An 18,867-nucleotide genomic window follows, 5' to 3' on the forward strand; every position below is an offset into this window, starting at 1 on the left:
GTACATATGGTTTGGGGTGATAAAAAGAAAATGCTCCAAACACAAAAGCATACTATTTTTTAAAAAGCTCCTGTCTCCCAAGTAGTTTGCAATGAAAAGCAGAGCCTCCAGGATGGATGGGTGTTTGAGACCTAAGGATATGCATATTACATTCTGCTTGACTTGTCTGTAACAGAAAACTGACTTAATACAGTAAGTGCAAAACTGCACCTCTGATCCAATTATGATGCTGTGTAAATTTGGTTGCAATTTGCTAATCTTCAGCAACTATTTGCCCAGGGTAGTGAGTAATGTCGCCAATCTTTGTATAATATCTGTAGGTGTTAACTAGAAAATACCGAAACAATACACAATATCAAAACACATGTTGATGGAGAGAAGGCATCTTCTCATTGAGAGTATTCAGCCCAAATAAAGTCTAATAAGTTCTTGAGTATGACATCTAGGAGCAAATGACAGCAAAAGACACTATCAGAGCTACGCATTCACAACAGAAGGAAAAACATCCCTGTGAGGAGAAGCTTGTCAGTATTACTCCTAGCCATAGTGTAATAACGGGCTGTCTTCCTATACAAGGAACTTGTACAAATCAGGTATCTAGGGACAAGCTATTTATGAAACCATCTCTCACAGCAAAGATACGATATAAAATATTCAGGACGCACTTAGGAGCTTATATTTGCCTTAGATAATTAAACTCCTTGATCTCTTCAGAAACGTAGAATGATTAAATGGAGCTAATAGAATTAACTCTTTGGGTAAATACAAACAAATCCCCTGGCCTCAGAATTAGGCTATATTTGACTAATGTTAACCTGAATAATGATAGGTTGATTTTTATAGTTATGCCACAAAGGAATCTTCACAATGAATAAATTGCCTTGAAGAAGAAATATGGGCAAGAATCCTTCCTCACACCCTTCTTGAGGAATCTTCTGGAAAAGCTTCCAATAGGAACACGAATATTTTATTCTATATTGGCCAAGCCAGTTTCTCTGAGTATGCCTGGCACTCTGCTTAGCTACTGTTACTCCAACAACATTTATGTCAGCAGAGTTTGAAAGTGCATTTGAAAGAATCTCTCAGGCAAGTTGTCTCAATCCAAGGACAGATGGAATTTACCTGCAAGGCTGTGCATGCCTCTGAAAATGGGATCATATAAAAATCTCTTTGTGTCCCTTTCAGAAAACCAGCTTCTCTTGTCTTCAAGAACATGCTTTTGGCTTATTTATTTATTTAAGCAAAGGCAAAAAGACAAAACAAATATCTAAGATTTTGCTGCTAGATTGCATCATCTCTGATGTATAGCAGTGGCTCGACTTGGTATCATTTTCTTCTACCATGTAGTTAGCAGGGGTTCTTCTTTCAGGATGGTCCCCTGTAAGTTGCTACAACAATATCTTGCTCACTGATGTGAGTCTAAAGACACTGTTGTGAAGAATTAAGCTTTTAGCATTTCGTCGGATTTATTTAGACTGAGCTGTCACACTGCCAGCACTACCGACAGTGTAATCTTCAGTGTTATAGCAGCATCCATAACAATAGTGCTACACTTTCTTGATGTATCCCTTCTAAAAAGTTCGGCCTGATTTACTGTCATTAACAGGATCATAATAATCCTGCGAGATGTATAATTAGATATATTTAAAAGAGAAGATACTGATCCAGAAGGAAAGGTAATCATTTGGAACATGTCCAGTAAGTGGAGTAAATGACAGCTTTGGTCATTATTTCTGAATCTTTTAAAAGATTTGCTGAATCACAGCAGGAATCTGAAGCAGAGCTCGAAGTACCACCAAAGTCTCCCTTTCTTATGCTATCTGTACTTACAAGATGTTTAACTCCTCCTATCCCTTTTAATGAAACAGGGATAAATGTGATGTTTTCTTCTAGACTTTAGAAGTTCCCTGCAGAGAACTGAGTCATATATTGCCTTTTGCTTCTGTCAGCCACATCATCAGCTTCAATGAGAACATTCCAATACAGCATTTGCTTTAAATTGTTTTTCTACTTGGTGAAGCAAATGTTTTGGCTTGCTGGCCGAGTTTCCCTTTGGATACAATATAGGTTCCCTAAAACTACCTTAACTTTGGATATGATTCAGCCTCTTTTTCATTTCAGCACAATAGATCCAGTGCAAATATTAGTACATATTAACAGAGGTAATTGAAAGAGGAAAAAGAATAAATACTCAGTGCTCTGTACACTGGAAGACTTGTAGATCACTTGGCATATACTGAAATTCATTAACTGAAACAGCCTCATCTGAATACATGTCTCTGTCCTTCAGTGTCACTGTTGAGTTTATTTTGTTTGTCAGGGTTGACTATTGGCCCTCCCCTTGATCACAAACGAAATGCCAATGACTTCTACAGCTCTTCACGAGATACCAGATCCCACTGCAAGAATATGAAGTCCATTTCTGCTATCAGCTTGTAGTTAACACTAGGGCATTTTAACATGCGCTCTTTGGGATATATATATATATATATATATATATATTTACTATTTTACTATATAGTCTGACATACCAAAGTGAAAATATACTACATTGTCTTTTCCTTCACACAGCATGCAACTGTATCTGTACAGCAAGGAAGCTGGCTGTCCATTTTGCACAATCAGTGATTAATCTCACACAATTGTCTCTATTATTGTCTCACACAAATGTTTCTATTTTTGTGATAAAACAAATGTTTTGGAGTCCAAGGCCTTGCAAGAACTACCTATTTTAACAGTTGGCATTTATTATGCCTGTCTAATGCAAACTTGCACAATCTGCTACCCAGTTGGAAAACAGGAACAGAGCCCCAGATGCATTTCGGCTGAGGTGAGAGTTTAGACTGACTCAGGAACTACACCTGCTCTGTAATGACTCATGCTCCTCTCCAAGCACGCATCTCAGGCACTGTGCTGGTTGGGCCAGCTGGAAGTATACGGCTGACCTCTCTCTGTACTGTTTTTGAAGGTGGCTGCTCTGCCAATCCAGCCAAGCGCTTGCCCTTTCCCTCCATCCCTTCCTCCCGAGCTGCTGAAAACAAAGTGCTTCCCGTAGAGAGCTCAAGACACTCCCCGTGTCCTCCCATGCAGGGGTATGCTGTGAAGACAAGACTGAGCCCCACGGTTTCCAAGTTTCATTTAAAAGAAAATTCTGCTATCTTATCTCCTAAAAATTGAATGCTGAATGTAGGCTGCAGGGCAGTGTGATGTGGAATAAGGATTTAGTGGTTTTGTTTGTTTGTATGTTTTTTCCATTGGAAAGCACCAAGACCACTTCCAATGTGAACATCAAATTTGTGAGGTTATTCCATTGTTTCTATTTGCTTTTCTCAAATATGTTTCTCAAATATTTTCCTTAAACGTTACAACCATTTTTGATAATGAGGGAAGCACAAGATGATATCACAGCCATCCAGGATTATACACTCAGACATTCTAAGAGGATTGTGGCAACCTTGCAATTCATTTGTGAAAAAGAAGTGTTTAGCATGTGTAAATACTTATCTTTTTGGCAGGCTGTATGAACACTTCTACAGGATAGCAGAACCCCACCACACTGACAAATAACTTTGCCCTTGAGGTACTATTGCCCCAATGTATTTTTGAGTTTGTATTTTAATCATGGAAAAACCTGAGGAAGAGAGCCTCAGTTAGTAGTATTCATCCTTATTTAACCCCCTACAGGGGTGACTTGTCATGCTTTTATGATACGAAATCATAAAGATAGCAACCAAAAATGTCAGCATACAATTACTTTTAAATGAACATTTTTGATTTTTGTATACTTTGTTCTTGAAAATTTGGGGGAAAAAAAGAACCCTACAGGTTTTCTCATTTCTATTAAAATCATTGCATCCTAGTAACAATAGTGCATAACACTGACTGTCAGTTTTATGTTCTAACATAAACAGCAGATATCAGGGGGGTTTCACCTGAAGCAAAGTTAAATATGCAAAGTTTATGTGCATAATGACTCTATAGCCTGAAAAGGGAGAGCTGTGGGAAGAATATAATAAAAGGCAAATGAAAATGTGATAGGCATTGAGAAGGTGAATAGGAAACAGTTATTCACTGCTTTTTATAGTGCAGGAAGGGGGTTATCAAATGAAATTATCAAGCAGTAAACTTGAAACAAATAAAAAGATGTGACTTTTCATATAATGCCCACTTAAATTTTAAATTGTGTTGCCTCAGAGTGCCCAGTACACTAGTGTACCAGGACTCAAAGGATAATTAGACAAAGTAATGGAAAAAAATACATCAGAGGTTATTCAAGTCAAAGATTTGTTCTCTACCTTGTTCCTTTGAGGAAGACAAAGTTCCAGAAGGAAGGTATTGCTCTGTTTTTATAATTTCTTCATTAAAATCTCTGCTATGAAATGTTGTAAAGTAGATGATGGAGAGCTAAAGAGACTTTTGGTCTGAGCCATCAACATTGAGTATTCATAGGAAAGCTGATATCGTATTTGAAAGTAGTCTCTACCTTCATTTATTTAAAAGAAATCAAAACAAAATCTCTCACAACAGATTTTAAAATATTGCATAAACTGAAAAAAAAAAAATAATCAAGTGCTCAAATTTTTAAACAAAATTTAGAATTTCCCAAACAAGTAAAAACTTGCATCAAACATCACATTTCTATGAAGCTCTTTCCTGAGACTCATTTTTTCCCCAAATTTCCAGCATTCCTGGAAGTTTAGAAATACTCAGACTGCTTAAAATTTGGATTATAAACCCACTTCTTACTTATATTTCTGACACTTCAAATACAATAAACTTTAAGCACAACAGATAAGCCTAGGTTTTTTAGAATAATACTAATTCAAAGCCTGTTCTCTCCCCTCATTCTGCTCTATCGAGGCACTGGGGGAAATGACAACAAAAATGACAAATTGTTGTATGGTAACCGATGTCATAAAATGATTACTATTGATGCAGTGCAAAATGAAGGGAAATAACAGTATGAGTAAATGTGTCTCAAATAACCCATAATCCAAAAGGAAGTTATCCTTAATACTACAAACAGTGAAAGTATTTTCAGCTGGTGGAACAGATCACTAAACAATTTCCATGGTACCCTGTCATCTGTTTAATTTCTTTTGTTGACTCACTCAGCATCTTGCAGGAGTGACCCCTTCATTTTACATGCACATCCCCAAAAGCCTGGTTATTTCTTGTCGCCCTGAATGTTAAAATGTGCTCAGATGTACATGTCCCTGTCTGAAAAGCACTTTTACAGCTACTCCTGGAGCTCTGAATAAAAGGAAGATGTCCAAAATCTGAGTGCTCAGTTCTCATTACTGGATGATTCTTTCTCCTGTTTAAACCATTTTGAAAGCATTTTTAAATAAAATTAACAAGAAGAAGAAGTAAATTCTGCATAGTTATGCTATTCTCTCGCTTCTGTTGCATCAGAGATGAATGAGGCCTAAGAAACAAAGTTCAGAAGATCAGTGAAATAAAAAGCAGATATGTATTACAAGTTAGTTCATCTCCATTATCTGTCTTTTTAATGGATGAGAAATTTTGTAATGATTATTTTTTCCAAAGGGAACAGAATATTACTCGAAGGTGCATGAGTCCTGTTTAAACCAAAGGAAAGAAATATATAAATACTGTTGGGAGAAAATTTTAAATACCTGTTTTGTAACTGAATTTAAATACCATCATTCTAATTTAGCAGATGTCCCAAGTGCTTAACATTTATGTTGCTGAGGGGGAAAGACATTAGCACAGAAGGTATTCTGATTTTTGAGTTTTGGCACATAATTATCCTTAAATCATTCATGACTTCAAACAATTTCAATTCCTGTTCACACTGATCTTGAATTTTATGTTTGCTTGACAGCTTGCATTACGCTTGACCTGAAATCATTTCAGTGATGGAAGAAAAAGATTAGTTTTGTTTTAACATATGTTGTATGATTACTAGTACCTTATAGAGATACTTAACTACAGAGAAAAGAGCAATGGATACATTGGCAAAAGTTTGGTTACACCAAATATGTTTGAATTTCCTAATAAGGCATGTAGGAAATAAATTAAAAACTCACTGTGCAAAGAAGCCTACAGGAAAAAGTGCAAAATCTTATTGTATATTTGATAAGCAAAAATAACTCAAACCTCTGAACACGTTTGTGGTAAATGCTAGATCGTGTTTTTCATAAAAACCTGTTCTGTTATGGATGCAAACTAAAACCTTAGTGCTTTTCAAGTCACAAGAGGGATGAGCTGCATAGACAGAATGATAATTGAAGCCAACAAAGTTTTCAGGCAAAGATACGAGTAAGAATTTTGTAATTAGTACTGAGCAAATAATTGCTTCTTTGATTGAGTGACTAAACTGAAAAATTAGGATAATTCTTAGCTCTGGGTCAGACAGAAGTAATTGCTTTCTTTCTCTCTTGGCAAGAAAAAAAAGTTGGAGAGTGTTTTTTTTTGGTGCTTGGGGCGTGGATAGGAAAAGAAAGATTCTTTCAACAACTCCCAGGTTATGATATTAAGAATACCTAAGAAGCAGTTCAGAAGCAGAGAAAAGAATGAAACTAGAGATGGACTGATTAATGGTAATAAATAATAACGGTTGCTATTAGGGTATTAGAGTATCAAAAAACTAACCTGTAAAGTGACTCTCCTTTTTGTCCAGCTTCTGCAAACTGAACAGGACATACTCAAATACTGTCAGTCCAAGGGACTAATGTCTCTTTGCCTCTGCACCATGGAGAGACCAGGCGCACAAAGCAGAGGTCAGGAAAGTACCCACCCACCAAGCACTCAGCTGGCAGTTTATAGAGGGGAGTCTTTACCTTTGGATTTCCATTCTGTTGATTTCTTCCCTCTTCTTAATGCTTCCACTTAAACTACCTTGTCTGAGTCCTTGTTTAGTAGGATACCTATATCTGGTCTGCTCAAGTTGGAAACTAGTTGTCCCATGTGGAACAGACAAGGTAAATCTAAAGATCACTAACCTTTTGAGGAGCTATTTAATATTTTTCCTTCCCTTCAAACATTCCCATAAGAAATGATCTTGTTTCTCTTTTGTGACTAAGTGTTGCACAGGGAAAAAAAGAGGCCTGGTTGTTACTGGATTTAACGTAAGTTTATGGAGGGAGAGAGCAAGAAGGACTGGCCTCTTGCTGAAGTAAAACTTTCTACACATCATTGCACATGCAAATTATCCTAAATGGGATAAGAAGGACTATAACAGAAGCAAGATCATAGCTCCACTCCCTGAATGGTGCAATAAAATGGTTGATGGTGCAAAATCAAGGATGAATTTCCACAATGTACTGCACAAGTTACACGTTTCCACTACACCTCTAGTGCTGTGGATGTTATCCCTGAGGAGCTATCTCTGAATGGAACTACATCCAAAGAATAAAAGGTAACCTGAAAATGCTCCCTGTGAAGTTAGCTATTCAAAAACACACTTAGGTACCTACTGATTTTTTTACACCATTCATCTGGATACTCCAAATATTCACATGAATCTGAAATTAAACCAAATGCCACGTCTGAGTTTGCAACTTGTCACACAATCCACATTCTGTGACTTTATGTAAAGCAGAAGTAAAAATCAATCAAGCTTTTGTACCAAGTCCTAAGGACTTCCTAAATACATGGCATGGCTTGAACTATGCTCCTGGAAAAGAAGCCAAAAAAGAGACACATGAAAGTCTCAAAGAAAAACCAGGTGCTTTCCATAAGATTTACACATACAGTCGTGAAACAAACAACTTGCAAAAACATACACATATTTATGCAAGGTAGCTCTCCATGCCTTCCCTGTATTCTCATCAAGTATGCATGCATGGTGATGTAATACTCCTGAAGTGAGGATGCTAACATGTATTTTGCATTTAGCTTCAAAGATCGCATCACATCATGTTCATCTTCTATTTAATATTAAAACTGCATAAAAGCTTCTCAGAATACATCCCTCTATGCAAATTCCAACTTGCCTTAGGTGTCACTTGCTAAACAGAACACACTCATTTTTTTAAAAAAGAGCACAGAAAGGATTTTAAAATAAAAAAGAGCACAGAAAGGATTTTAAAAGAACAGAAGGCTTTTCTCCCTCCTTTATTGCACTACTATGGAGCAATTGTTCAGCAGGGATAAGCTGTGGTGAAATACATCCTTTTGGATTGGAAAATGTCCTCATGCATTCAGGAAAGCTTTTCCAGAGGACGGTAGAACAATGATCTCCAATTTCTGACCTATGGCAATAACCTCTAACATAATTCAGATAACAGGCCATAAAAGAAGAAAAGGAAGGAAATTGTCTTTAGAAATAGTCTTCAACTATTGTAACTCCAGTTTGCCACTGCTGCTGGATTCTAACATACAATATCAAGAGCACTACATAACAGAAAGGAGTCCAGTATGTTTGTCTTACAAACTGAAACAGGCTTTTTTCTTCTGACTGTACTGGAGAAATCAGCCTATCTTTCTGAATAGAAATAGAGATGGCTCTATTATGTATATGACCAGAAATCTATGTTTTTACCTATATAGGTGAATGTTCATTTATACACTTGCATAGCCTCATTTAAAACAACATTGGCATTATGCAGATTATAGGATCAGGACTTTGTCAGATGTCCAAGTGTTCATTGCTATGCATTGGTCTTGCCTAGATCAACATATATAATGCCCTACTGAAAACTCTATCTGCAGATGGCTGCAAAGACAGATAATTTCTAATTGGCTGAACAGCTTTGTGAAAAGTTGCATTCTCCTTGAATGAAGCTGGGGAGAATCATGTTAATTCAACTGTATTTGCAGTAAATGTGAAGCCATCATCACATTGTAAATCATCACCACCATTACAAGTTCTCTCAAAAAAAATTTTTACACCAAAGGTATTTTCAGATAACAATGCTCTGTGCCAGCTACTCTGCCATCACAGGCCCTGTACTTTACCCTTCTAATCAACGAATTTTGCACTTGCTAATCAAGGAATTATTTAAAAGAAAAATTAAGACCAAAAGGCAGCTCTATGGGTTGGCATGGGCAACATACTGAACCTTAGGAAAGGCTTTTTACTGCTGTTAAGTAACAGCATATTTTAATAAAATCGAAAGAAGCTAAGGTCTAAATTTCTGCTAAGCCTGCTATGTACTCTTCACAGAGAATGTACATTCAAAAGGATTTATATTATAAATTATATTATATTATATTATATTATATTATATTATATTATATTATATTAATTATATCATATCACTTATATTATATTGCATTATATTCCATATTGTATTATATTATTTGCTGTTGCACTGCAGAGAGGAATGTGTTATTGAAACGCAGGGTTATGATCTGACCACGAGGTGGGAGCATTGCTTGTCACACACACCTAGAGCATGTTAGGCTTTCTATGTAACATACTAGCACTACAAGAGATGAGTACAAATATCCCATATATTGCTGTGCTGCAACCTGCAAATTTGCTTGTTACCACTAGAATAAGTTCCCAGGACAAACATCAAAAAAATTAACCTTCTAATTTTCTGTAACTCCTATCTGAGAAAGAATAACAGAATAAAATATATTGTGTTGGTGCCTAAAACAAAGAGTTGCACTGAAAAGTTTATATTAACACAACAGAAACTTTTCCCATTAGGGAAAAAAAAAATGAGGGTAAAGATAAACCATGAAAGTGAAAAAGGAGGAAAATAATTTCCTCTTTTATTGTAAGTTCTGTGAGTAGAAAAAAAATTTGCAGAAATAAAGTTTGTGAATGTAGAGAAAAACAATTATGTGCAACTGCTTCAAATTTTCCATTCAAAGTGATGAAAAGCAACAATTTCACATAGGAAAATTAGGTTTTAAAACCAAAAATGTTTTTTTCACATAGGAAAATTAGGTTTTAAAACCAAAATGGTTTTAAAATGTTCTGTCCCATGGGAAACATTTGATAATGATGTTGATGCTGATGACTTGCGCTGATGATGTCTCTGATAGGACTGTGTCTTTATATGGAAATGGAATACCTGTATCTCTTTTCTTGGAACTAAAGGTAAGGTCAGTACTGAATAACAAGCAGTATGTCCCAGAAAAAAAAAAAAAAAAAAAAAAAAAAAAGCCAGTAACAAGAAGTTTAGAGGACTCTAGCCTACGCTTGTGAGATTTGCACAGGATTTTGAAGTTTATACTGCAATCTAAGGCATGATCACAACTTACACAGCCATCCTCAAGCTACCTTCAAAGTAGTTGGCTGGGGTACTGATAGACTCAGTTCTGTGAAGCTCTGCCGAGATGCATACATAGATTCCTGGTGTCTCAGAGAGCCTGATCACTGTTTCTGGAGGCATGTACACTTAGCTGTTTGTGGGTAGCTTAAAGCTAACTCAGACACATTGCACCTGTTACTTCAGTGTAGGCATGCCTCTTCGGTTTCTTTGTGTCCACATGGGATGTTTATTCATGTTTCCTCAGCCACTTTGCTCCCCACGTAGAAGGATGAATATGCTACAAATGTTTTAGCATGTCTGTATTCCAGTTACAACATATTAAAATAAAATTTTGTATACGCTCAAAAAGTAAATTGGGCACATATCCTGCAAAGATTTATGCACTCTGTAACTGTCTTCCCTAGATGAAGGTGCACAGCAGGACAGAGTGGCTGACTGACCAAAGCTGGATGCAGGGCTCTAGCTGATGCTAATGGGTGGTAGAGAGAAGGAAGAAATAGGATGTGATAAATCTACACAAATGGGCACCTGTTTGAACTAAATATCCCTCAGCCACACACTCAGAGGCTGTTGTACCCAAGTATCAGGCTTGATGCTAGTAAAGCCCAGGCTGAATTTCACCCACATGCAATCTACATGTAGTGGGAGAATTATAATTGTAACTTCTGTCTTTCTAACTCCCCTCTCCCTCCCCTTTCTCTTTATTTTTCTTCTTTTTTTTTTTCTAGCACATGAAAGACCATGTACCAGCTTGTGAGAAAGCACATGTTTAGGTAAACATTTCAGTAGTCTGCAAACAGTTATATATGATCTATGGATAATGTTCCTTTCTCCACATCCCTCATCACATGGCTGGTAAGGAGATTTGCTCTGGAGAGAGCAATGGACAGAAGAGCTTTTATAGTATTTGTCAAAACAGAAGTGCCTCCCTAACTCTTTCCTCTTTAAGGCACATCATTCACAATTTTCCCCCCTTATTTTTGTCAATGAGTTCATTAGTTATAATCTCTCTCTACAGTTTTTGACTTCAAAATATTCAGCCTACAAATTGTCTTTGCTTGGTTACAGTTGCTTATTCACAGTAATCAACTGGTCCCATTGCATTGGTCTTTTCCCTACGGGGATGAGCAGAACATTTCCTTATGGGAGAAAAACAGTCATTAAATAACTAACAGCACACAAAGATTAGCAAATTGGAAGTAAACAAATTCACAACCTCACTCTTGAAGTCAGCATGAAACTCACCTCTTTGTCTTCCAGCCTGACTAAATAGATGCCTCTAATCTTTCCAAAAGCCTGATGCGAGACTTCAAAGCTAACTTGGCCATTAAATTAAGGATCCCAGGTCTACTTTCCTGGCTAAGCTGATACTCCTGCACCTGCATAGAGAAGCTCCAAGCTTTCTGCATGTACCTCATCCTGCCAGGGCTGCAGTCTTCTAGCACAACCTCTGCTCTGCCATCACCCACTGCAATGGGGTGCCATTCTACCCACTGGTCCTTCTGGGGCCATTATAGTTACATAAGGCAGTGCACATATTCGTGAACTCCTGGAGAGCTCTTAATTTCTGCATCCCTGAAGAAAGAATTGTGAAAGGTACTTGTTCAAGACAGTCTTCCTGACAGACACTTATCTAAAGTATGTAAATAATATGACTTTCTAACAATATAATTGAGTTTTCTTAAAGAATTGCTGCTAAGGGAGCTCTGTAAAAATAAAATAAAATAAAATAAAATAAAATAAAATAAAATAAAATAAAATAAAATAAAATAAAATAAAATAAAATAAAATAAAATAAAATATATTTGTGTGTCTGAAATTAATACGTACTTCTGGATGAATTGTTCTACTTTTTTTTTTTTTTGAGTTATCACATTTTCTTCTTATTTGTCATTTTGCTAGAGGAATAAGAATATTAAGTAATTTCTTACAATGAAATATAAGTAAACTTACAAACATTCAGCCTACAAATTATCTTTGCCTGGTTACAATTGTTTACTCAAGGTAATCAACTGGTCCCATTGCATTGGTCTTTTCCCTAAGGAGATGAGAAGAAAATGTCCTTACAAGAGAACAAACAGACATTAAATAGCCAACAGCACGCAAAGACTAGCAAGGGATTTGCGACTTATATCCCAAGTGACAAGATGAGAGGAAATGGCCTCCAGTTGTGCCATGGGAGGTTTAGGTTGGGTATTAGGAGAAATTTCTTTACTGAAAGAGTTGTGCAGCATTGGAATAGGCTGCCCAGGGAAGTGGATGAGTCACCATCCCTGGAAGTCTTCAAGAAATATGTAGGTTTAGAACTTAATAGCATGTTTTAGTGGTGGATTTTAGCACTAGGTTAAAGGTTTTACTACTTGATCTTAGAGGTCTTTACCAAACTGAATGATTCTATAATTCTAAACACAGCACCATTCTAAATTGCAGTGCTTACAATGAGGTTGTTTTTCTTGACCAACAAAATAAAGTACTGAACTATTTATGTTTAGGGATAGCTGTATTTCAGTTGATTTAACTGAGACATATAGAAAGGAAATCTTAGTTCTAACATTTGTTTCCATTTATTTTGCTATCCAATACTTAAGCAATCACTTCAGGAGCAATAAGGGGTCAGATATTGCCTCATAGCCCGGTGGTGCACAGCTGAGGAGGTGCAGAAGAGGAGACCTGCCATAGACTTTATAGCTGTTCTTCTCCTTTGCTGAGGCTACTAAAAGATCTATGGACCTTAACAATAGGCTTAGGGTTATGTGAAATTATTTCCAGATGCCCAAGAAACTGTCCTACAGCTTGGATTGCTTCAGTTCAACAGCACTTTATCAATATTCCTTTCCCATAGCATCCTTAATATGGCCTCTATGCTTATTCCGGTTTGTTTCCCATAAATGTGGTTCAACAGCACCTGGCAAATTCTCCCTCAGACTATTAAGTCAAGAAAGCTCTGTGATTGTATTAGTGTAATATAACATGCAATCATAAAAAGCAGAGACATTTTGTGCAGGGTTTTTCTTAGGTTTGTGTTTTGCATCCCCCATGCAGCCTGTCTTCACTGAGAGCAGAATTTGGCCCAAAGAAGCTCAGAAAGATAGAACCTCACAAACCCATGTTTCCTATCGAGCAACTGCAGTAATCCAGGATTTTTCTTGAAGGCACTGCAAGAAATTGACTGATAAGGAAGGTGGTTTACTAACAGAGCAACTAAGTAGTGCTAGGCATTTGAAAGAAATAATTTTTAGCCCAGAATGCCCCAATAGTTTCTGTCTCTATGCTCTAATGCTCTAGTGGCTGTTTCTGTTAAATCTGTTTCTGGTTACCACACAACTTTTTGGTTTTAGAATAAACTGTGGATGTTTATAAAACAAGAGAATGCGTATAGAAATGGGTGACAAAATGTAATGAAATTTTAAGTCCTTACCATCTGTTTTCTTTGTTTCATTTCCCACATTAGACTGATCATTTTTGTCTGATTTACTGTCTTCCTTTAATTCACCTAGAAAGAAGCAGTAAGAAATACTATAAGCATTATAATGCAGACCATAGTGTATCAATGTCTGTAACCCAATGAAATTGCAATATCAAAAAGAGATGTTCCTTAGGAGGAAGCATCACAATGAACTATGATTAACATATTATCATAGAATAATGCACCAGGCAAACTTTTTCCGAGTCCTACTGAAAATCAAGCTTCACAATTTCCTTTTAAATTTATTCTAACTGTTAACACTGCTAAGTGCACATTCAAACTCATACTTCCTCTGGCTGCATGTAGGCCATTAAACACACGAACACCACCTTCACTTCAAAATCAGGAATCTGAAAAAATATGCTTTTAAAAGATTGAGTAAAAGCCTGTGAGGCTTCACCATAGATCTTTGCATTAAAGAACAACCTTAGATATCCCAAACAGTCCTACATAATTTTGTCACACTTTCTCTTACCAGTTTTCTTTATCCACAGACTCATTTAGGTTGGTCCTTTTATGCTGATAACAGGGAACAGACGAGCATCCTAGTATTGATCACTGGTTTTAGAGTCTGTAGCAAACCAGTAAAGCAAGGTCTTTGGTGTTGCAACTGTTGATGCAGAGTGAAAATGGCTGCTGGAGCTGGGGTATATTTTATGAAGCCAGGAAGGTTAGTCAGAGTCCTTCTCATTTTATATTCTCTTTTAGTCATACAGCAGAGCACATCAGACCTTCCTAGATCATCCCCTCACTGAATGAGAAAGTTTTGTTCCCAAATGCAGGAGCAAATAAAAAATAACTTAAAGGGACAGATCTAGTAGAACAGGGTTCATTTAGCTATTGTGTCTAAACAGCTTCAAATAAGGTCTCCTTCCTTCAGATGTCCAGAGAAGGAATGGCAGCCTGCACAAATGAGAGCAGGCATCCTATACTTCCCCCCAGAAAGGAATAGCAGTAAATTTGTGACCCACACACCAACATGAAAAAGCTGTAATGAGTCTCACCTCAGAATTTTATAAATGTGACTTGTACATTGCATAGGTGTATTAAAGTGATGCTTATTCCAGCTGTATTACTATTTTGTTATTATAACTACTTCATGGGCTTTGGATCAAGATTATAGGTATTGATATGTTATAAAGGACCCAATCTGCTTTCAAAACAGTTATGGCAATGAATATTTATTTTTGGAATAGCCCCAAAACCAGAAATTGTAGAGAAGCAAGGTTTCTCTTTTCTACATTGTTCCCTAACCACTGGAATAATTGTTATTCTTGTATGACAGAGAATTGATAACTGTCCAATTAAGTTTTATCATAGTATAACAGAATGGTTTTGAAATCTTAAAATATTTAACAAGATGGAAAAAACATGTCCCGTTCAGTTCTCATTTACAGCCAAAACTTTCATGCTTTTCTTATTAAGGTCACTGTGTGTGAGAGAGAAAAATGTAAGGAGGAAGATGGGACAGACAGCAACTCCTTAGCTAATCATACTGCCACTGACTCAGGCTCCTTTGGAAAGTTTAATCTGAACAGAGATGTATGAGCAGCTCCAAGTAGGTTTGAGGTGTCTGCTTGAAAAAGGTGGCCTGTAAAAGTACATTGTCTTCAGGAAATGAAATGAAACCGTACCTAGCAAAGCACAGAAGTCTCTTGCATTCCCTCCACCGTCATACAGCAGATGGTAATGATAAGCTAATAATGCTTTCTTTAACCATTGCCTATAGAAGTTGCTTGACCCTAAGTGTGTGTAGGCAATGATGATGAACACACGTATATTATTTCCCAGTTTGATGTCTCTGAGAAAGCACAAGGGCAGTGAGTGATGGAGAGAGAGTTCAAACTCCTCTGATGACAAAATTTCTGAACTTTCATTGAATATCTTATTATGAATAGGGGACTTCTGAGTTTTGTAATATCTACCCTGCCATATTGCCAGCAGCAGTGCAAAACGATGATCATAATGATCTTTCTGAAAGGAATTACAAAGGCAGAGAAATAATAAGGTGAATACTTTACAATGAGATATTAACATATAGGCGTAGAATAAAGGAAGCTGTGGTGAACCTAGAGATGTGAATGATAGATTTCATCAGTCTCCAAAGTCTCTGCAGTGATTGTACCTCATAAAGGCCTTCTCCCATAAATTAAGGAGCAGAATTTCTTTTCCTGAGAAAGACACTAATTTTCAGAAATCATTAAAATTCCTTTCAAGCATTTTTGACACCTGCAGCAGAGAGACATTGCAGAAATAGGTACTGTCAAAATCACTAGAGCACACTTAGTCCCTGTATTGTTAGAAGTGTCTAAAAGAAAGGATTTCAGAAGCAAAACCTGTTGCAACCTAAAGGGGATTTTGTATGTCCCCAACCTTTTTGTCTCTTTGGGTGGCCCATTCCTAATCACCTGCATAACACTGTCTTAAGAAAAATTCTCATATGTAACAGAGTATGACAGCTTATTTGTCTAAGAGAATGCTTCTGAGTCTGAACGTGTTGCTGTTTTGGGACTGGCTGACACTACCATACTGATGAGAAGATACGTATACTGCCATCTTTTGCTAAAGGCTTAAGGGAGCAGGAGCTGGGGAGAGAAAGACAATGAAAGAGACAACTGATCTGTTCTCATGGGTCTAATCATTTCTTTTAATGTGGTATGCAATTTTCATTTTTTTCAAACTTTCTTTGGGTCTAAAATGCGATTTTTATTTTAACTGGGTGTCAGTTTTCTGACAATGAATCTCAAAGGCTCATGTTTGCCCTAATAGAGTAAGGGAGACATAAATAAAATAGCACTTAAAGTAGAGAATGGGGGGAATGATCTACTGTCCCAAAACATATTTACACCTGAGAATCAGTTAAAAGATAACTTAAATAGGCCTTAAAAAGCATTTATAACTCCTCCATCTCCTCTTTCAGTTAACCAAGTAGCGAAGCTGTTCTTTGAACCATGACAATTTGTTTCAGCTTTTAAGTGTGTATCAAAACAAGCTGTTTCACTTCCATGAGAAAACGTTGCCCTTTCTGCCAAAAGCACCTGAACAGATATGACGAACCCCAACTTTTATGGAAGAATACTACTTGGGAGTTAATTTACAGTTTCCAATTCCCATATGGAGATACCTACGCCAACTTCTAGGAAAAGGCCCTGGGTCCTGGAACATCCTTTTTCAGGACACCAGTTACACCCATCTCTGAGGTGTGATACTGGTTTTAGGGCTAGATTCAACAGTGGAAGAAGAGAACTTACCATTCTGGACACGCTGTTTCTCTTCTCTCACTGTCTGATGAGAGTCCACCCCCTTATCTGTCCTAGGTGCATTTTTTCCTTGAGAGACTTCTTGTTTGTTCATCCCAGTTTGCTGAGTCCCATTTACACAATTCTCACTGGAATCTGTATTTTTGTTTTCCCCAGGATTTGTTTCTTTGCTGTTCTCTGTCTTTGCTGCTGTCGCATCTTCAGCTGGTTTTTCATCCTTTTCATCTGTTTTCTTTTCATCTGTTCCCTGATGAACACTTTCCTCTGTTTCTTTCTTAGCTTTTTCTTCTGCATCCTCAGCAAAGAGAGAAGCAAAATGAGAAAAGAAATCACGATTATCAGTCAATTTGACAAGAAGGATACAACTTACACATCTAAATCTACTCCAGCTTTATACATGCAAACAAGCTTTACTTAGTTAAGTATACGAATTGGCTTGACAAGGGAAAAAGAGCATAGGAGAATATTTAAGAAAGTACTCTAAAAAAAATATCCCATGTTAGCCTAACTGTATCTCCTGTTCATGACCATTTTTTTAGCATATAAGGTTCCCCTTTGACAAGGCAGTTCCTCAAAATTTTTAAAGACAAATTAAAAGGATCTATCAGCTATGTAAGGCTCTGTGGGCACCAAGGAGATACATCTATCTCCATTCCTAACACACAGGAATTAGTCAAACCACATTTTATCTCATGTTGTACCATGTAAGTCTAAGCTCTTAAAAAGTCTCAGTTCTTCAAAAATCCACTTTTTTCCTGCTTGTCCCAGGTTGCTTCCACTTCCAGCTTCCTAAACTCTTAGTTTCTGTTTACTGTTATCATTTCTTTCCATCTCTGAACTGTCTTAGCAAAATAATATATTGCTTGCTACCAGTACCTGCTCTGCTATCCCCAAAAGTCTTGCAGTTAAACAGAAATATGCAAAGGTATAAACTCCAAAGCAGGTGTTAAACAACATTCAGGAAAAAAAAAAAAAAAAAAAAAGACAGAAGCCAATTTCTCCCATTCAAGCTACTGTTCTTGTTCATATCCAGATCTTGGGTTCTAGTACAACAGGACACACTTATAACAGAGGTACTACATTTCTTGTGCAGGTCGGGTACAGCAGACCTGCACAGACTCACTTGCAAGCCATAAACTCTGTGTGGCTTCTTGCATTGCTCTGGAAGGCAGGATGCAACCACAGACCCTCAGCACAGTCCTCAAGCTAATAAACATGGCTGGGTGTGCACAGCCTCTGTGGCAGACACTCCATAATTTTCTCCCTCTTTTAAACAATCACTAAAGAATTAATCTGTAAAAGCAACTGCGTAGCTTAGCACACACTCAATTTGGAGTCTTATTCAGCTTCAGAACATATCTGTATCTGTAGTGAGTCTAAGCATTCAGATATGACTGCACTAGACAGCTCAGTATATCTCATATTGCCTACATTCAAGATTTCAGGGTCTGCAATAGCCCAGCCCACCAGTCAACCCATCATGGACAACCAATTGCACTATATTTGTAATAGGAATCACAGATAGATGTATCTCCTGGTTTCTGAGAGATTGTGTAAGTTGATGAGCAGACAAGCAGATCCTGCAAATCAATGAGTAAATTCTACATCAGTCCAATGGAAGCATTCTTGACACCTACAGGGAAGATGTTTTGGTCCTTACAGGAGCGGTGTCTTAGATACAAAGGAAAAATTACAAAAGAATTTGCAAGTGTCTTCTCAAATTCTTCTGATAAGTGAATCAGAACCAGTTTTGAGAAAAATGTACCAATGGAATACAAGAGAGAAAGGGGGAAAGTCATCTTTATAAGAAATGCCAATCTGTATTTCCTTGCCAGCAGCTAAAGTTAATTAATTTCTAAATGAATAAATTATGGCTCACATGAAAATATAATTAAATTAGATATGAGTCTCCCTCACTTTGTTAATCATTCCTAAAATCTATGGT

At 37.0% G+C, this 18,867-nt stretch overlaps 1 protein-coding gene across 14 annotated transcripts in view; it reads right to left on the reverse strand.

Moving 5' to 3' along the window:
* Positions 1–18,867, reverse strand: part of PDE1C (phosphodiesterase 1C) — a 369,737-nt gene that overhangs the window by 17,876 nt on the left and 332,994 nt on the right. For all 14 annotated transcript variants that reach the window (XM_084509312.1, XM_084509305.1, XM_084509314.1 and 11 more), the window contains 2 exons: positions 16,914–17,210; positions 13,615–13,689 (listed from right to left, as the gene is read on the reverse strand). In XM_084509312.1, coding sequence (XP_084365438.1) covers positions 13,615–13,689; positions 16,914–17,210 — 372 coding nt within the window. The remainder of the gene's footprint in view (positions 1–13,614; positions 13,690–16,913; positions 17,211–18,867) is intronic.

This window comes from Aythya ferina (assembly GCF_964211825.1).
Source record: "Aythya ferina genome assembly, chromosome: 2".
Lineage (NCBI taxonomy): Eukaryota > Metazoa > Chordata > Aves > Anseriformes > Anatidae > Aythya > Aythya ferina.